The sequence below is a fragment of the Gallus gallus genome, chromosome 11 (assembly GCF_016699485.2).
Source record: "Gallus gallus isolate bGalGal1 chromosome 11, bGalGal1.mat.broiler.GRCg7b, whole genome shotgun sequence".
In the NCBI taxonomy this organism is placed as follows: domain Eukaryota; kingdom Metazoa; phylum Chordata; class Aves; order Galliformes; family Phasianidae; genus Gallus; species Gallus gallus.
Genome location: NC_052542.1, coordinates 7,510,097 through 7,531,233, shown reverse-complemented (window position 1 = coordinate 7,531,233; position 21,137 = coordinate 7,510,097). Strand labels below are relative to the sequence as shown.

The window sequence follows — 21,137 nt, the reverse complement described above, 5'->3', positions numbered from 1 at the left end:
ACTAGAACTGGAGACCAAACATCCAAGTTTTTCATGAAACTTTTTCATTTCCTAAAGATAAACTAACAAGAATATTTGACAAAAGCACTATGGTAAATATTTTAAAAACTAATGTTTTGTGACAAGTTTGTTGCTTTAAGATGGAAAATACTTTGTACCTGGTACTGTGTTTCCAATAGAGCTGTGGTAGGTCCTGACTGGCTGACAGCTGGGGGCTCCTGGGCTGCTGTTTTGAGGCAGTGGCTGTGCAAATGCTGCCTATGCTCTCTCCACTGCAGTGTTTTCTGCTGCAAGGAACTCATCTCCAACATTGCACAACTGAGACAAGACTTCACTGCACGCTCTTGATCATGATAAAATAAAGCAATGCTAAGTAGTGCAGTTGTACAAGCCACCCTACCTTACAGAGTGCAACAGATGACAGTGCCTGCCTCTTGGTTAAAACTGCCCCATCACTCACTGTAACAAAACAAAGGATACTGAAATACATATTCTTCTGCCAGTTCCCTACCCCTCTTCTTCCTCCTTACCTTGTATGGAGATGTTTCCAGTGCCCTGCTTTATGTACTTTGAAATGATGGTCTAGAAACGGATCTGATCTACTCTGGAAAAATAAAATTTAAGCTAGGACAACAAAAAAAATACTTCTTTTTTTTAAGTGTTTTTAAAATGCATTCTAGGTGGGAAAGAAATAGTATTGATAAAGCCTACTAGCAGATACATACGGAAAAGTAGAATCAGCAACACTATACAAAGTTCTGTCCTAATAGCATTATTACAATTGCAAAACTAAGAGAATGCTTCCTTACTATAATACACAGCCTAATTTAAGCTGGCTATCCAACCTGTAACCTATAATATTCTAAGAATCCAAACATTCCACAAAACATAATGTAAAGCACACTCTGATAATGTTTCCTCCATTAGCTATTCTTGACATGAGGCTGGGAAGAGAAATGGTGTATTTCATCATAATAAAGGGCCCTTATACAGATTATCAGTCTCAGTGAGATTCCTATCACAACATTTTACGTACTACAGCATAAATTTATCAGAGTGAAAGATAACTTCCTCTACACCTTCCCTATAATTATCCCATAACATTAAAGTCGTATAAGACAAGATTTCCCACTATAATAGCAATACAGGAAAACTCTGTGTAGCACTAACAAAATAATTGTTGGTTTGTTCAGATTACACTCTGCAAAAGAAGAGAAACACATAGGATGTTCAAACTTGAAAACAGGAAAGTAGCACTCTTGAACAGCAGCATTTACCATGCATTAAAATGCCGAAATTGGTTTGTCATTAGGAGTAAAGATACTTCATAAACCTAATGGCAAAAACAAAAATTCATGTTCGTGTGCACATTTTTGAGCAAATTCTTTATTGACTGGGAAGAAATTGCAATTTAAACAGTGGAAGAGTCATTTACTTTATCACTTCACTATTCAGCAAACAGCAAAAGCAAGCCTGGGGTATGTGGCTGGAGAGCCAGTATAAGAATTATTGTAATGAAGTGCCCCTGCAGAAACAGATACCCAGATATAACAACCTAAGTCCTGTTATTTCAGCTGCTCTCTCTGAATTTAATTATTTTAATTAAAATCATCAAGAACCTGCCATCCACCACAAGCCAGTTACAGGCTTGTTTCATATCCAAAGACAATGCAGAGCTTCACAATTGAAAAGCAGTGTGGTGCTACAGGATACAACACCAAGAAGAAAAATATCATTGTCCACAAAATCACTCTAAAAACAGAAATGGAGCATAAGATGTATCGGAATAGTATGTACTTGATGTTGTTGTGTGTCATGCAGCAAGTTTCTTCCTCAATCAGGTAGCACAAAGTACTTTAAGATCAAAAGAAAAGCAGTAAGAAGTGGAAAAAAAAAATACAGTAACTCCTACCCTTCCATTTTAAGGCCAAAAGTGTTCTGTGTTTCATCCCAATATATCAAACAAGTCTAAAAAGAACGTACTTCAATAAACAAAATGCTTATCAGGAGTTCTGTCCACCCTCAGAGTCAAATACCAACACCCAAAGCCAAGGAAAGGATGGCACGCTCTCCTAGGCTGCTTTGTAATCCAAGATCAGGGCTTGCAATGCCTTCCTCTTCTTCTGCATTTCTGCCTTGCTTCTGGTGTCTGTTATTAATGTACTGGGATATATCGCCAACACAATACATTGCCTGCCTTGTAGAACCAACTGTCACTACATCCACTGGATTTTATTGCACCTTTCTTTACAGTTGCTTTTAAAAAAGGAGTTGAAGATGATCAGATTCTTACCATATCACAGAAATAACATGCTTTTTATGACATGGCATGGAACGTTCAGAGTGAACATACGATTCAAAGTGAAGAATTAGGGATTTAGTCTGCCAGCTGAAGTATACCAAAAAATAACAAAAACAAACCAAAAACCAAAATAACGGCTTTCTCTTAAGTTTAAAATGTTCAGTTAGCTCACATAGTTAGTGACTCAGCAGTAATCACCTCTGGACACATTCCCACAGCTCCCTGCCTGTAGGAAAATAGAAGATGCATCACACAGACTCTTTCAGTACTTACTGGTTATTCCCACACACACACACACACACACACACACTTCTGTTCCTGGTGGTGAATGTCAGCTTAGATCCTTGCCCTGTTTTTTATTTTATATACAATTAATATACAACTCTACCATGACACGTTTATATTGCTCTTAGAAAACTAAAAACTTGATGAAGGAAAAAAAGCCAAGAGTCACAAGTAACCTAGAGATGACATTTTCTTCAACATTTCCACATGGGTACACTTAAAAACTATTCAGCTTATTACAGGTGGATACAGTAAATTCCATTTTGTTTTCTGACCCACGTGGCACGAGCTGTAGTTTCACACATGAGCTCTGAGGCCTGCAGATATCTTCTGGTTCTGAGACAGCAGAGCAGTGCTAGTTCATTTCAGCTCACGTAAGAAAAATAAAAGTTCTTTTTGCCATTTGTGCTGTATTATAATGCCTTAGAGAAGAACAGAATTGTGCTTCAGAGGGCAACTTTAGAGAGACAGCAGCCCACAGGAGTGCTTTGCAAGAAAACCCTGTATATGAAAGAGGGGAAAGCAGAGTACAGAACTGGCCGTTGCCCAAGGACCTTGCGAAGCAGGAAGGCACAGCAGTGCTAAACAGGGCCATAGGAAAACAAGACAGGAAATATCACAGGACATGCTGAACTGATTTGATTTTCTTATTGCGAAACATGAAAAATACTGTCTGTGGCAGTCAGGCTGCTCAGAGGACAGGTAGAGCAAAATTGTTTGTGAAACAGAAGAATTAACATCATCTTCCAAAAAAGGTTTTGGTGCTTCCTTTTCGTTCCTGGGAGAAAAAACAAAACAACTAGAAGAGAAGCACGTATCTGTGAAACCATCTTGAATGTGTGGCAGCCTATGGTCATTCCACTTAGTGCATCGATCTGCCTGCAGTAACTGCTTCTGTGATGTATTCAATTCACCATTTCACCTATGTCTGAAAGCTGGCAAGAAAGCAACAGCGAAGCCTTGAAAGAAGCACAAAAGAAGTGAATAAAGCAAGGACATATTTGAGAAAATAAACATGTAACGTGCCAAAGACAGATGAAACCACTGGTTAGGATTTCAGCTTGTGAGAGTATTTCTGAAACAACGCCCTGGACTGAAGATGAGCATGCTGAAGTAGACAACAGTGGTATGCCAAACTCCACACAAAGGGGATGGCTCAACTGGAAGTTTGGTCCTTCAAAGCCTTAACATCATCAAGAATTAAACCACAATTTTATAGCAGAACTTTATAGTAGAACTCCTGCATCAAGTCTCATTTTTCAGATGGTGCCTCCTCACCTGCTGACAACCCATACAGTAGCAGCACCATTGGCATACGGCACAGGAACAGACCAATAAAATGGTGATATTGAAATAAGAATATTTTAGTTTCTGCCTTCATAAATTTAAATGAATGTAAAAAGGGAACTCAAAAGCTGTTGACGGAAGCCAGCTTTAAAATTAATTGCAAGAGAAAGAAACGCTGCCTGCATATCCAAAGGCAGCTTACTACAAAACCACAAAGTCAGTTTTTAGCTCTAGATCTTTAATTAGGATTACACTCAGGAAGTAAAAGTATAACATCAAAGCATTAAACTTGGCACATGACATGATAAATCCCATAAGATCACTACTGTCAATCCAAGTAGTGGGTTTTCACTTGAGTCAAGTATTTTGCTATAGCCACTAAACTGCAAGTATTTATTGTCTTGTGCATGTTAAGATGTTGTAGTGGCATTCAGGCTCAATAAAACTCAAAAGCATAGTCCTGAAGTCAAGTGCACTGAACAAAACAAAAACAGCAGGGGGATAGGAAAGCTGCAATTAATGCTGTGGTTCATGTTTAAAAAAAAAAAAAAGCAGGAAAATATGCTTGTAAGTTAAGTTACACTTTTCTCTTTTCCTTTCTATCAATTGCTCGCAGTAAAACAAGTCATAGACTTGAGAGAATTTTGATTCCCACCGCAGTTCCTCAAGTGGGTGGGGAGAAAAAAACTGGAGTAGACAAATCACCTCCACCTTAAGCAACACACCACAGTGCCAGGGAAGGTATATACCTGCTAAGTTACTTGCAGAAGTTCTTTTGCTGGCACCTTCCTCCTTCTCAACACCATACTGTGCTTCCCAGCACCACCTTGAATGACTTGGGAGTTAGTATTCTTTTTACATGTAGAAGTGGTTTTGAACTGGTGTATGAAAATACAACTCCGGAAGGCAGTATAAGCGTGAATAAGGTATTAAGATTTATATTTAAAAGGCATAAGAAGCACTGAGAAGGCAGAGTCCTGAAGCAGGAAGTCCAGCCAAGTTTCATCTCCAGTTAATTTGTAATGAATGGTGAGCCACTGAAATGCCTTTATTTTCTAACTTTTTTTTAACGTTCCATAGCTGTGTGCTGATGTGATTTCAGTGCAAAGTTCTTGGTCGTCTTTCCTGTTTAGTTTTCTTTTTATTTCCAAGAGGAAATGTTACACATGGCATAGGAGTTTTAAAAATTTTAGCATAATGTGCTGAAAGGTATAGTAGACACGTAGAAACATCTGTTTTGATTTCTCCTTATTCAGAGTTTTAGTTAGACGCTGTCCTCCTTATGTCAAAGGTGCACAGGCTGTGGCAGCTGCTGCTGTGTGCCAGCTTGTTATTTCCACATAAGACTGAATGATGCTAACCTTCCAGATGCTAATTTCTCCCAAAAATCCTTCAAGCATAAAGCATGGCAGCCAGCTACTATATTTCATGCAACTGACTAATTCACCAGCTTCTGTTTGACACACATAACTACGTGTATCATTCTCTTACAGGAGGGATGCAGAGGTTAACACCACTTTAAAATAAAAAAAAACTATGGAGGAAGGTGTACCACTAATTGCTGAGCAGCGGTTGTCCATCCTTCTATGGTGAACCTTTTCTTTGTAGAAAGACTTCTTTGTATGTTAAAAAAGGACCAAAGGAGTTAAATAAACATACCAAAAAGAAAAAAAAAACAGAAAACGACAGCTAGCAAAGAGCAAGTCCATAGTTTAGCAGAGTTCTGTTTTCTACCAGCGTTGCCCATGCTTGTACAAAGGAAGTAAAGTTTTCACATGCTGTATATGTGTGTATATATATACACATATATAAAATTAATAAATATTTTAGTAACAGTATGAAAAGCTGATGGAAGTTACCTCCTCAGAAAGCAGCACTGAGAAGAACAGCTTGTGCAAATCTTATTACAGTGCCACTAGGAATCAGGACTGTCAGAAGAGAAAAGTACCAAAACTTCCTTTGCCATTCCATTTGAACTGATTGCCCACAATAGAAACAAACATCTCCTGTGACATTAAGTTGTCATCAGCTTCTGTGATTCCCAGTTCACTCAGCCTTTTCCTGTGCATCTGACTCTTCTTTGCAGAAGCAGCACCAAGTTCACTTACAATTTCATGATTGCCTTCAGAAATCTCAGCTTGCTTATAAAGTTCCAATTCATCAGCTACACACTCAGGTAGTTCTTCTCTGAAGCCTTCTTCGTGTGCTCTCTCATCACTTGACTGCGTAGACTGTGCATACCCTAGATCAGGGAACAATGAGAACGTCATTGCCAAACATGCAAAATAGCCACATCAGTTAAGACTCCCAGAATGAAGTTGTCTTCAATCTTAACATTTGCATACCTCATACACTTGGGTAGCTGTTTAGTGACAACCATATATTCCAAATACATTATATGGTAATTAAAGCAAAGGTTTCCTCTCAAGAGGACTTCCAGCTACCAAGTAACAGTGATACTAGACTGTTAACATACCATACTTGAGACTGTGGCAGTTCTCAAATAAGACATATGAAGAGAAATACAACTGTCACGTTTTATTTACTGCAGAAAACAATTTCTATGCTGGCAGACTGTGCTAACCAGCACGTCTCAGCTCTAGTGCTGAAAGGAAAAACAGAGCAGAGAACTATAAACCAGAAGAGCTGTAAGAGAAGTCATATCTGCTTTCTTGCTGATCAATACTCTTGTTTCTGTACAACCAAGGTAGTTACACAGGCTCTGCTTAGTAGGAAGCATAGATTAGATGCTTAAGGACTTAAAAAAAAAATCTAAGTGTACACACAGCATGGAGCACAGATATTCACAGTATTTATCTGCAGTAAGTCTAATTAAGGAAATTCCATTGTTTTGATAGTTACAGAGATCTACTCCAGCTAAATCAAAACAGACATTGTGAGAAGTTTTTAGAAGACTCACTTCCTAATTATGGAATGCAAAAAAACTTGTGTATACTCGGTTTAAGGGGATTTTTTGTTTGTTTGTTTTTTAATTTATTTCTATCAAGTCAGAGAAAAATACCTGTTGTTCCTTCTGCTGAAGCATCCTTTACATCAGAAGCAACAGTTGGTTTTACCAGGACCACACCATACCCTTCATTATTATGGATCATATTATTGGCCATGCTTATTTTGGGGATGTCAAAATGTTCATCTAAGAAGTTCTATAGAAAGGAAATAGAAATCCAACTTGTTATGTCCACCTAATGGGATGCAAATCATTTCACTTTTAGACAGAATTAGCTCTCTGCATTGGCTAGAATGTTTTGAGTGTATGCAAGTAATGTTGCAAAAGATCTTCTCTTTCTGGAAGGTAAGAAAGAAAACATTGCTTCGGTGTACCAACCCAAGGCAAACATGAAATACCACCATCATAAGATGTAATACACAAGACTTCCACTCTAAGGAAGCAAGGTTACAAGCCAAATTAAACACAAGTTATTTGCACGAATTCTGACAGCTATAAGTTTGTTTGTTTGTTATTAAGTTCAAGAAAAAAAAGTGCATTCTGCCTTAAACTGACCTTAATAAGTATTCCCTCCTTGCAATGGTGTATGCCGTTGTCCAACAAGGTGCACGTACTACCTGGATATATTTCCACACCAGCACCCTACAAGATAAAACTCACTGCAGTTCACAAATAGTTCAGGAATGCTTACAATTTGGCTTGACAACTCCATGGTTGATCTTGGTGCTCATTCATTTATCTGCACCACTCCAGCTTCATAGCTCCATTAACTTGAACAGCAACATCAAACATGGAGGCCCCACAAGTAATGCTACTGTTACTAATCTATAAAATTACTAGCAAAGAATAGCTATGCATCCTTTTATTGCTTTCTTACTCTTTAGCCATCCACCTCAACACCCAAAGCCCTATCATCCTCCCAAGTGTGCTAATCAGAGTTCAATTCTGTATTTATCTGTAAGAAAAGGATAAGGCATCTAAAAAGGGCACTTCATTTGTGAAAGAAGGATTAATGAGAAAGTTATTTATAGGCAGAGGAAAAAAAGAAACACAGAAAACCTCTTGAAAGGTACAGCAGCACATGAATCAGTTCAACAATGCAATAATCACTGTTTCATAGATAACCCATGCATGAGATACTTCATTGGATGCTACTGAAGACCATAAGATCCCTGGGAACAATCTCTTACAATATAACACCCAGCTGTTCAAGATGACCTGTAAAGGGTCTCACAAGAGGGAGAGAAACCACTCCTTTATTGAGAGTATTATTTCCTAGCACAACTCTTTATTTAAATTTAGGACATGCCAGTTAAAAATTTGTTCATACCTTGGCACCATACAGATCTGAGTTCTTCATTAATAGTTCAGCTGAAGTTCGTACAGTTATGCCTGTAGTTTCACACTGTAACACACAATTCTCTAAAGTTGTTTTCCCTTGATGAACATCTACATACACACACATAGCAAACATTGTTAAATGAATCATACATGCAAAAGCAAATCTACAGGTAGACAGATTCATAACATTGTTACAGTATGTCAAAATGACCATTTTAATCATATCTTATGCAAACTGTACTGATTTGCTCAGGCATAGTTTGAGCTCACGGTATTTTGACAGGATAAGCAGAAACACTACAAATGAGCACTGATCAAAAGATTAGCCTTAACGGGTTTTTTTTTGGTTGGTTGGTCTTTTTTTGTTGTTTTTAAAGTGTCAGCTCAGTTTGAGCGTGCTGTCAGAAAACAAGTTTCTCAAGTCCATATTAACCCTCAGCGAAGAGCTGTTCAGTGCTGGGAGTTCTTTGTAGCATGAGAAATTATTTCCTTTTCCAGGCAGCCTGACACAGTGAAACCTGAGCTACTGCTGCAAAACCCAACAGCAAAGAACTCAAGTTATCTTATCCAAGATTATCTTACCCAAAAATTAAGCCTGAGTGCTACAACTTGAAAGTTAAAACCAGTACTGGATTTTCTTTCTCTTTTTTTTTTTTTTTAATCACAGAAGATTTTAAAGAAAGTCACAGAAGATTCATAAAAACATTAAAGTGCTTTTATACTTACTTAAAATCCCCTCCACAGCATCATGTTGAACCAACTTCAAATTGGAGATCTTTATATTGGCTCCTGTACAATCTACAAAGTTGTCTCCTTTCCCTTGCTTTTCTATCACAATGTCATCTGGCAGGCCATAGCCTTAAAGCAGGGGTGAAAGTTTGATGAGTAACTGGTAAGAATAAGGTACACTGACAGACATTCACATTAAATAAGAAGGGCTTAGAACTTGAGGTTGGATATCTTAAAAAGTTTTTTATCCATTGGCCAGGCCACAACTTACATCCTATCTGCACTATGGTCTAATGCACTATGGACTTAAATAACCCAAAATTCCAAGTTACCCTCTTTAAATGACATTAAATGCCAAATTATTTTTGCCAGTTGAACAGATGTGTAACAGAGATCACATTTGCTGAGATCGAAGTTCTCACTCCCCAGAGCTGCAACGCTATGGAGGGAGATATAGTAACAAAGGCCACATGAAAACCTGCAGTTGGCTTTCAAAACAGGTAAGCACAGCCAAGCAGGGGCTCTGAGGAAGCAGTCACTACCACAGTGTAAGGAAGCAAAAGGAATTCATGCTATAGTCTTAAGTTTCACTCAGCTTTCCTGTTTAAATGAAACCTGGGTCAAAACGACATGTTCCTGTGTTATATGGACTTCCAGATCAAAAAGGAACTTTCAAAAGCATATGCCACCACTGATTTATTAAAGCCATCCACACTTGCCAGCATTCAAACCCTTAAAGGGAAATTTATGAGCATGTAAAGCTTTTATTGCTTGTCACTGGCAAGAATCATGATAAGGAAAGCAGTAATGCAACATCTATTAAAGCAGCATGAGTCCTATCATTTTCTGAACACACACACACAAGCTTAGATAAGAAGGGCCCGTACAGGATGCTAGCTTTTAACCAAGTACATAAATAAATACTCTAATGTGCATGTAGAAAGGTTGAAAAAAAGCCTTTGAACAAGAGCTGAGAGAAAGTTTTAGAGACAGCAACTGAAGGTAGTTTAGTAAGTGATACTTCAGCACACTACAGTAGCTAGTAATCTTTTTCTAGGGCTCCTAGAGAGGAGGCAGCAAGGGGCAGTTTACTTCAGTATGTAAACAGTGTGCACCCTGGGACTCTAAGTGGCAGATCCTGTTTAGTTATACACCCCAAAAGAATGAGGTTATTTACTATCCAAGGCAGGAGTTTTAGGAAAAATTGTCCAGACTACCCGCAGACCTCCTAACCAAGGTTTTGGCCTGCCTCACCTATGAAGCAGCAGCTCTAGCAATAAGGAAACTATTGAAAAGACAAGAAATAGAGAGGGAATGATTCATCAAGCACTGTTCAATACACAGCCAGCTCAAGGTTGTACACTCTGCCTGGAAGTTAAGCAACAGGAGCTAACAGCAATTGCCATCCCATAACTCTGATCACAGGTATTAGGATTGAGGTACAGCTTCTCTTCCAACTCCAACTATTGTACAAGCTGCAAAGTTATTTGGTACCTTTGCTACATACCTTTACCAAGTACTTAAGTTATCCTTACTATAATTTCCTGTGTTACAGCTTAAACCTTGCCCAGTTCTCTGACATATTTCTTTTTCCTCATACTTTCAACCATAGCACTGGTTTGCACATGCATGGAAAAAAATAAAACCACTACTAAGCAAAGCAATGTTATATCTTTGGTGAGTCACAACTTCATTGCAGCTATATCCAGCTACTCAGATCAGTGCCAGCAATTTTTTTCTTGATGCTCTTACTTCAAATGTTTTCAGCTGCTATTGCTGTTATAAGAACTTCTTTAACAGAAGTCCATGTAAGAAGATTAAGCACCCTGACATATTCATTATTCAGAGTGTGGTTTGTACTAAAGACACATTTACATGCCTTGCTTCTTAAAATAGCATAGGTCATTCTTTAATGGGAGTGCTATTTTACCATTTGCATTACTGTTTCCTCAAAACTATGGAAGAAGTTGTCATAAATACCAGCCCACAAATCCATTTTTGCAAGCAAATCAAACAGTTTGAGGTCCTTTAACCAGCACTGTCCATCAGCACACAACTCTATATAAATCAAACATACAAGAGAAGGGCAAAAGAGAAAGTGATACTTGTAAGAGAAAGGCAAGAATATAATCCCAATCAGCAGGAAATTAAACTCCCAGCCTTTCCCATAATGAAGTTTTGACAAGATAAAATTACAGCTGAAGAACCTGAACAGCTGCACAAACCCCAGTGATACATAGACTATTATGTTACGACAGCATGCAAGCCTAAAGCAGGGAAATTATGCTGAGAAACTAAGAATTATGAGGAATAGATAGCAGCATAACCTAGACAAGGCAGTAGCATTTGAAACAAATACTTGGAGAGAAAAATAGAATCACATATGACGTGTCCACTTCTACAGAACAAACAGAGACTAAATCAATAGCTCTTTCTATCCAGGTACTTGATATAATGCACAGATCTACATCAGCAGGCCACACGCATAGCTGATACAAATACCATAAACTGAGATGACAGAACTTGGCTTTTTCCCCTCTGCATTGACCAGGGCTATCTGGCTATTCCCTCTCTGAAGTAGATTAAGACATGTAAAGGAGAACAAGAACCCAAGAGCCTCCACCAAGTACTCAAAATGAATCCTCTCAGAATGATCTGTGCTTGTTAGATGTGAAAATATATAATCGTGTTCCTGTTGCATAGAAATATAGGTACAATATCTAGCTCTATAGGTAATATTACTAGATATAGTGCCAGTGTAATTCAGACAAATAGAAGAAAATAACTTTGCTATTCATCAGCAAATCTTGAAGCTTATTAGCAGAAATAACTGTTGTTAATGAAAGACTGTACTCCATCCTGAAATAGACAGCTCTACAAGCAGAAATAGGAACACTCCAAAGTAAAAAGCAAATACCCAAGTTAAGCTCCACCAAATAAAAAGAAAGTCTTTATGCATAGCTAGTTTAAGAGCCTGGACTCTCCCCTTAATGAGCTTTCTACCTTCTATTTCAATAGAATCAGCAATGCAGAACATGCCGTCTACAACATAATGACCAGGACAGATGATGACAGTGTCTCCTTCATAACAAGCATTTACAGCTGCCAGAGGATCATTGTGGAACTGTAAAAGACAAACAACATAATCAGCTTCTGAAAAAAAAAAAAAAAGCTATAAAATAGATGTATTTATGCCCTTAAACTTGTTCTTTAATTAAATGTTGCTGCCTTTGCCTGAAAGAAATCCTTTATAAGGGCACCAATACCAGGCCATTTTTACTTTGAATTCCAGAATCATAACACTCTAGACAAAAACAGCCTTAAAGCATTCCTTTGTGTTATGTCCATTCCATGAGAAATATGGGGCAGAGTGGCAGATTGAAGAGCAAATGCACCGGAAAGCAGACCTCAATATGGCCTGGGTTCCAGGCCAACATTTGAATTCTGCTTCAAGTGACTTGCCGTGAATTACATGAAGAAACATGACAGAAGGGGAAAAAAAAGTCAATTAAAGCAAAGAACTCAGCAATTAGATTTGAGCTGGTCCAAACACTGAAAGAACCCTATTTCTAGAGCAAGTCATTCCAGAACAGAATTCAGTATTAATAGTGGCAAATAGTGGGTCCACATGGTTCTTTTTCTTGAAAAAGACTTCAGTACCTAAGGAGTGCAGGCTGATATCCTTCACAAACATTACTGAGCAATTCTGCATGAAAGGATAACAAATAGTACAGAAAAAACGGAGTTTATTGCCTCCTAGCAAATTCGAGGATAAGCGCTGTAAGAGAATTTTCCAATTGCCAGAGAAAATCAGATTTATTGCCCCAAAGCTAATAGAGAATGCTCCATTTGTGTCTGCTTTGCCCACCTGCAATTCATGAACTTGATCAGAACACAGCAAGCAATTTCATTCGGGCCCAAGGACTATAGACTATTCTAAATGCTGAAGTGCAAAGTCCTAGCTGAAGTCACTAAAACTTACTGTTCTAAATAAGTAAGTTTCCTGCATAGAACCACAGCAACAGAATGACATTTCCTTCTTGAAACCCCAGATCACTATCAGCAACTCAAAAGACACAGGTATCTAGAGCTTAGAGTATTACTCCTTCACACATTTCATTATGGAATTACAACAGGTTTATTTCCTATACACTGGAAGGACACTGCTCACAGAGTAATCAGCAAACAAATTAAGAGAAATTACTTGCAACTTTCAGTCTTATCATTTATTAAATTACAGTTCTGTTTCTGGACTCAAAAAATAGTAATGTGCAAGTGTATCGTCTTTCATGTACACAACACCTTCACATTGTTTCTTGAGTAGGAAAAAAAACCATGAGTGAACAGACAATTGCTGTTACTTTACCTGTATTTCTAGTTCTTCACCACAAGACTCAGGACAAAGTTTGTCCCTTATCAAAGACTGCAAGAGACTCGCCATCACAGTTGAGGATACAACATGAGTGATCTTGATACCTGTTGGTCTCTGCCCTTTAGCTTGGAGACCACTGTATTTTTGGTAACCAAACACATACCTAGAACAAGGAACAAAGCCATCAGTTAGTTCTTCAGTAAACAACACTCTACATGAGGTTTCCCCATCAGGGCACTCCTTCCATCAAACCCACTAAGTACCTCAGCAGAGGATTCTCAATTAGTTTTAGTTTTTGTTTCAAGTGCTCTACTTTCTCATACAACTTCAGTCCCTCCACCATGGAGACATTTTCCATTTCAGAGTCTGAATCACTGCTTGATATGTTGTTCCTCACATTTAAAAACTTCCTGTAGAGTTCTTCACACTGAGACAAGTAGTTGTGGTAATCAGCAACAAGACCAGAAGGCACACGGTGCTCAAGGATGTCATAATGCCTGCAATTCAGAGCAAGAGATGAGCGTATTTCCCATTTCCAATTTTGAAAGATCAAATACAAACCCAGAGAAAATCTGAGGCATTCTGTATCAGTGCTGAAGTTAAAATTCTCAGTAGTCTGCATCAAACCAAAACCCTCAGACACATACAAATATTTTACTTTCTTCTCTAAATAATCTCTCATGGCAGACAGGTAACGGTTGTAAGAAACATACTCCAAAACAGAAGGTACAACTTCTAAGTCAATTAGAAATCAACGTTAGCCTACTTTTCAAGCATTTATTGGAAAGCCTGAGAAAATTACATCTAAAGTAGATGAATAAGCCTATAATGTGAAGTCTCTATCAGGAGCAACCTAAACAATAACCTGGACAAAATCTCAGAATGAATACGGCAGTATCTGCATGAGATAAAGATCTGAAAGAACTGCATAGGAAATTTTGTGCCATCCCGTAAGTATCTTCTACAAATGAAATTACAGGGCAGGAAATGCCAGCCTCAAGTTGCATTAAGATTAAGATACCCGCCAGCTAGAAAGTGCCAGGCAGCTACATAGAACTTATCATGGTCACTAAAAAAAGAAAAAGAAATGCTGGACAATAATTAATAGCATAAAACAAAATAAGATTTAATACTCTCATTTTAGTAGAGAACCAACTTAACACAGCATAAATAACTCTACTGAAGAAGCTGCATGAGATAAGGCCAAACCTTCACGGTTCAAAAGATTTTATTATTTTTTAAGTGGTGCATTTAATGAAGAAAAGAGCAAGGAAAAAAAATCTATAATCAGAGCAGTAAATAAGTATGCAGTTACAATAAAGAGGATATAAAGAAAAAGCCTCACAAGATTTTGGCAATGCAGTCAAAGGCAGTAGAATGTTAATGCAGCATGATTCAATGGAAAAAAAAAGGATTTATAGCAGTGTAGAAATAAAATATTTGATGGAAACTAAAAGTTAAACATAGCTTGGCCCTGAAATGCATACTTAGCTTTAGGGCTGCCCACTATGAAAATGCATAAAACTTGATCTTTATTTTTTCTTCAAGCTTCAGTTAAACAGTTCATATTACCTGCCTCAGAAAAATCAGTATACTATCTTAACACCACACATAAATTTATCTGTTGTGATTGAAAGAGTGCACACCAGAGGTCTGTAAAGTGTAAAGCATTACATGTTTCCATGCAGTTTCTGAGTCAACACACAAGCACTTCAGTCACAACACAGGAGGGCACTCACATCAACATAGCTTGGAGGATAGGCTTTGCATTAAGTATGGTGTGGGAAATAAAATAACATTTACTTCTCTACTTGAAGATGTTGTTTAACCATTTTGGACCCCAAATAAATCAACACAGATGAAGACAATCTCTCTTGGCATACAATTGCATTCTAGTTAATTCCATGCAAAGACTTCATAAAGATCCAAAACTTCAACAACAGAATAGCCACGTGTTGCAAGCACACAAATATAAACGCTTAACGAACATTTACAATTCCTAATTTCCACATAGAACACTTTCCTCTAATTTGTATGATCTCTTAGAAATCCAAGCATATCAGAGTTCTCAAAGCTCAGTGTCCTGTTAGAAAGAGAGACCCATCGCCACCTTTACATCATAGGTAATGATACTAATTTCCTTTGTAAAGCTCATGCTATACACTATATTCTAGCACATAACGTTATGTTCTGAAGAGCATTTCAGGGTTAGCTGTAAATATTTGCTGATGTAGCTCCAAAGCATCATAGCAGTATCAGACCTACATCTGAATGACAAACTCATGCTTAGTTATGCTATGTTTAAAATAAAAGTGTGCTTGGGTTATTTAACCCCCTCAAGCATGTAACCAGACTGTGTCCTCACGCACTGTACAGTTTCCATATAACCAGATGGCACTAGAAAAATAAAATCTACCTTCAGGAAACCTAATGCCAACTAATCCCAGAGAGAACAGAAATGCACATAATCCTCCTTCATCAGGATGAATGATTTACAAGTTTTTGTTTACATTCTATTCCATTCTGGTTCTTACTCTATGCCCAAAGGTATGAGAGCATTCCATGCCAGCTTTAGATAGGGTTACATTAGTTACTCCTGAAAGTCTTAAGGAGGCAATAGCTGGATTTGGAGCGCCATCTGATGGGAGGTTAGGGATTACAGAAAAAAAAAACAAGGGTTCAGCAATCAAGTGGCAACCTCAGTTGTACACTCCTATAAGGAAATAGAGCATCAGACAATGTCTGATACCAGAACAGACTTGCTTTAATTCACTACTGAAAACATTCCTTTGAGATCTATGCACACCACTATTCCCACATCACTCTTTCCTGTGGTTCCACCCAATAACACAAGAAGTGTTGCACTTACAGTCTCAGTCGAGGCTCAACACACCGCACAAAGTAATCAAAATCATCCTCCTCCTCCTCATCCCAGGTCCTCCAGATGCACTCATAGAAGAACCTTTTGAAGCAAAGTAAGCTTTTAAACACAATGGAGGCCACATTTAACCAAGCAGGGACAACAGCACTAGAGATACAGCTGTAATTGGTTTCAGAATGCAAATGAAAACACTCTTTCTCCAATTCCACGTCACCCTCCTGTAAGCCATTTAGTAGACACAGCAGATGTCATTTTGTATGAAGAGTTTGAATTTGTATTTATTGGATCAAAATCCATAACAGCCTGAATCCCTCTGACCTCCATCAAGAGACTGAGTGAGTATGAGCTGGATTTAAAAGAAGACTTGCACAAGATTCTGAGGCTCTTTGATTATTCAGTTTTGGCCAGGCATCCATCCACTAAGCTCTTTCTCGCCACAAGAAGTTTGCCACCTTTATGATACACGCTACTGAGCAATGGTCAGCAGAATGAGTCTGTTCTCAGATAAATCCACCTCATTTTTGTGTGACTGCCTTCAGCTACTGAAGACAAACAACCTTCCTCTGTGATCAGAGCCCCCACAGCCCTCATGGTACCAGTCACGATATTGGCTGTGGAAAGCTAGACACATAGGGCTGTCAGCATGGCCACAAGAACTCAGGACATGACACATCAGATACAACCAGACTGCAATCGCTCGACACAAGAATTAGCCCTAAAGCAGTTTCCTACCTGACATGCTCCACAGCTAGTGCCGTCTGATCAAAGTCCCCCGACTCATCATACACAACCCACAGCTCCTGCAGTGGTATCCGACGCTCCTTCAGCTCCAAGAGTTCCTGCATGCATTCCAATGTAAAGGTGCTAACCTGTGACTCACATAGGAAAGGCTCACAGAGCTGCACAACTGCCTTCAGAGCTGAGTACTCCACATCAACAACCTGTTGGAATGAACACCGCTTAGAATTTCTCTATGCAGAATCACAGATACGGCTGAGGAAGGTGAACATGATGCATACCACCCAGCAGACATCATTAGGTGCCAGCTTACCCACATAGATCAACACACTGAACATATTACACCAAAGGCAATCTGGTCAGCTGAAATGATAATCCCAGAAATGAACTCCTAAGAATCAAAAGATTTGGAGTCATCTCTTTGACATTCAGAACCAGGTTCAAAAAGATCTCATAAGATAACAAGGCCAGTAAACTGCTTCCCAAATTGGTTTTAAAACAGGAAAAATAGGATCTTCAGGTTCAAACAAATCAGTGCTTTATAGTTCTCCTAGACTCTTCTGGGGCTCATTTTCCAAAGCATCCACAAGATACAAACCATCCCATGAGTTAATCGGCAAGCTATTTTATCACTAATTTTGCTGAAAAGATCAAAAGATAAAGTTTTTCCCCTCTGAAAACATGTAACAGAAGTTCAAGCTTGAGTAAATATGCCAGGTTTGCACAAATATGAAAGACTCAGATACTGGCAGGCCTAAAAAAGAAGGATCCCAAACATGCAATCCTCCAGCGGGTCTACAATAAGAGCTATTGTTAGTATCAAAGTCAATTAGACAGAAGAACGTTAATGATAAGAAGAACTTAGAAGTGACCACAGCCTGGTATTTGCAAAGACTACCTCAAGAGCCAGCTCTGAACAAAGCACTTATCCCTTCTATGCCCACCAGGCTTAACCTTACAGCACGTCCATGCTGACTTGGACTCCTCCTCCTTATTTCAAGGATTCCTTTGAGAACGCTGCTTCCTTTTAAGCACAGTCCTCCCAGGAAATATTCAGATACTAGAGAAGATCTCTGAAACTAACCCACATGGTGTGGTTTTGCTACAGATTTCACACAGGGATGTTATACAGGCTCTATATTGCCACTCTGAGGTTTCATATCATTTGCCCAGTTCTTGAGAAGCTCAAGAAAAGGTAAGTGATTATGCAGTGCTCGAGCACACAGAAAGCATAAATGCTGTACAAACATTTTGGTTTAGCACCGATAAACTTATCTCGCAAATAGCAATCATGCTCTATATGCTCTGCTAAGAATTCCAAGTCCAGAAAACCACAGATGACATGCTGACCACATCAACTTTATGGAACTAGATGCAGCTTATTCTCAAGATAGCAACTCCAGTTTATTCAGAATTGTGTCTCAAAGAAAACGAAACTCAACTGTCCCACTGAAAATACTGTAGTTTAAAAGCAGAAGTAAACTTTAAGTAGCAGACAGCTAAATTCCAAGGTTAAATTACATGATAAAGCAAAAAAATAGAAAGCCTACCTAGTGCTTAATTTTCTGGAGTTGTGACATGCTGTAGCCCTGAACAGCTCATTCTGAGCAGCAGTGCCTCACTGCCATAACAGTCTCTCATGCAAGTAACAGATCACAGGATCCAACCTCATGCTTTTAAGTAAAGAAAGCACACCAGTGTACAAAAATAGTGTTTGAGAACAAGGACTCTTTTGTAAGGAATTCCTATTGCTTTAGTCCTCACTGGCAATTACATACAAAAAACGTACTATTTTCTAGCAGTTCATAAACCTCAAAGATAAGTGATCTGCCTGTTAAAGAGGTAGATGACGTTAGTGGGGGACAAATGTCTGAACAACCACATTCCATTTACCTCAACGAGGACCTCAAACACATTAGTGCGCCACACAGCCTGCCATCCCGACGGCTCAAGGACCTTCTCCAGGTACTCAGCTGTGAATTCTTTCACCTCGGAAGCTTTGCAGTCAGCTAAAACAAAATGGAAGGCAGTACATTTATGCAAAAGAAGAACGAAAAGTCCTCCATGAAGAATGAAAAGCACTAAAGGTTTCGACAGCAGGGCTGCTGCGTCTGTGCCTCATCTCAAGGAGTCCCACTGCACACAGAAGAGTTCTAACAACACCAATTAAAACCAAGCACAGAGCCCAGCAATAGCACTTTTTCCCTTCAGACGTTCACATTGTATTTACTGATGTTAAAGCCATTACCTCCTGGGCCCATCAGCCAGAGCAGCTGAGGTGACAGCATGGCAGCCCAACACCAATGACATACACACACCATGTGTGTTCCAGTCCTCTCTATTAAGAGTGAGCATTTCACATGGAGCTGACTCCACATAGAGCAAAAGCCTTAAGAAACCCGGCCCCATATTCTTTCCTTACTGAAATCACTTACCCAAAATATAATCCTGGTAAGCTTTAAATCGCTCATAAAACAAAAGATGATCCGTGCGAAAAATATCAGGGAACAGCACACTGCCATCTGGCACGGCCCTCCCCAGGGCGCTGCCCGGCTTGTCACGGCTTCCATAATCGCTGCAGGCGTCCTCGTCCTCCTGGGTGGGAGCTGGGGGAGGAGTGGGAACACAGCAAACCCCGCAGGCCGTCACGTCCATGCAATCATCGCTCGCTGTTCCATTCCCAAACAACTCCCGCCCGGCCCAAGATCCCCCACACGCCTGCTTTCCGTAACAAATCTTACAACGCACCGCAAAAACGCTGAAATCCACGCACTGAACGTTACGAGGCGATTTTAACCACCAAGTATTACTTCAGAAGCGCTACGACACACGCCCAGAAGGCCGTGCCCGCACCGCAAATACGAACTTTTTCCTGTAGAGCCCAAATTGTGCAGCTGCGGTAGCAAACCGGAACGGGAACGGGAACGCGAACGCACGCGTCGCAGCCCCCGGGCCGCTCTGCCTGCAGCTCCCCGAGCCCCAAGGGGTGCGGGCCCTACCTGGCTTCGCCTCCTCAGCGCCTTCCTGCAGCCCAGCCTCGCTCCCGCCCGGCAGCCCCAGCCCGGCCATACCGCCCGCTCCGCGCCGCCGCCCGCACAAATTTCAAACTCGCCGTGCTGCCGCCCCGCGCGTCACGGGCAGCGCCCGACTCCCATTGGCTGCCGGGCGGCGGGCGGCGGCCGGGCCGTTGCTCTGAGGGGCGGGCCCGGGGGTCACTATGAGGTACCTACGCTGAGGAACCGGGCGCTGAGACGGCGGCGTTTTGTAGTGCTTGGCCACAGTATGAGTCGGATGCGGTGTATCTGAAGCACTCTGGCAATGTCAGCCTTAGCAAGAAATAAAACTGCCGGGTTAGCCGCAAAACAAAGCAAATGGAGTAAAACTTGGATGCGGGTCAGTGCGCAAGCCCAACCATCAGCCCCCGTAAATGCTGCTTTTATAGGCTGCAGGGACACAACGGGATTTCTGCTCAGAACTGAATCTTACCCTCAGAGATATGCCAGAGTCACAGCGTTCCTGCCAGTAAAACATGGCTCCTCGGCAAAGGAAAGGCAGGCAGAACGTGCACAGTAAGCCAACGCTCACGTCATGGCAGACTTACCAGCAAAATATTTGTTCCTGTCTGCAGGAACAAATTTACCCTCAAAGAGGGGCAAATGAGACTGGCCAGCAGCCTCCCTCCTCACGTTCAGCAGCAATACAGCTCATTCCATGCTGGTACTTTGCTCCTGTTTAGTGCTGTGTCTGCTAGAAGGGTCTTCTGGAGCAGATCCTACTGTGGCTATTGAGATCATGAATCTGAGAGTAATGTTTCCATAGGTCCAGTAAGGATTAAATTCCAAACAAAGTAAGTAAGGTTAAGCTAAGCAGTTGGAAGATGTTCGTATTTTACAGAGTGGGTATTTGGCAGAGATGAAGTGACTGGACGTCACTACAGGAGCTGAGGACAGGGAGCAAATAACAACAGACAAGAAACATGAGGATGCTCCAGCAAGAATATGCAAACCTGTGTGCAAAGCAGTTCAGAAGGAAAAGATCAGTGTCCTGTGGTGGAACACAGCCTGGCAGGTTTGGGACAGAACAGGTGATGTTCATACAGCACACCTTTGTCAGTACTAGGCGTGCAGAACTGGTGCTCTGCGGAGCTGCTCCTGGAAACCCCACCATTTCAGATCAAAACAGAAGAACTGGCTTGGCCCACGATTAGCACCACTTTAGTGAGCATAAGAGTACA

The 21,137-nt window shown here is 40.1% G+C and overlaps 1 protein-coding gene across 1 annotated transcript; it reads right to left on the bottom strand.

The window, feature by feature from the left end:
* Window positions 1-1,358: 1,358 nt before the first annotated feature.
* SHCBP1 (SHC binding and spindle associated 1) lies at window positions 1,359-20,007 on the bottom strand. Its single transcript, XM_003641935.6, has 13 exons — window positions 19,903-20,007; window positions 19,339-19,509; window positions 18,797-18,912; window positions 16,898-17,106; window positions 16,154-16,246; window positions 13,548-13,781; window positions 13,279-13,447; window positions 11,916-12,036; window positions 8,910-9,041; window positions 8,173-8,291; window positions 7,398-7,484; window positions 6,897-7,038; window positions 1,359-6,116 (listed from the first exon to the last, which is right to left on the bottom strand). The coding sequence occupies exons 1-13, from the start codon at window positions 19,970-19,972 to the stop codon at window positions 5,806-5,808; spliced, it is 1,974 nt and encodes a 657-aa protein (XP_003641983.2). The 5' UTR covers window positions 19,973-20,007; the 3' UTR covers window positions 1,359-5,805.
* Window positions 20,008-21,137: the final 1,130 nt, after the last annotated feature.

Coding starts and splice junctions, on each gene's coding strand:
- SHCBP1 (XM_003641935.6), bottom strand. CDS start 19,972: ATGGCCGGGCTGGGGCTGCCGGGCGGGAGCGAGGCTGGGCTGCAGGAA. Junction 19,510..19,902: donor CGCTGAGGAGGCGAAGCCAG/GTAGGGCCCGCA, acceptor CTCCTCCCCCAG/CTCCCACCCAGGAGGACGAG. Junction 17,107..18,796: donor TGTTTGAGGTCCTCGTTGAG/GTAAATGGAATG, acceptor TCATTCCAACAG/GTTGTTGATGTGGAGTACTC.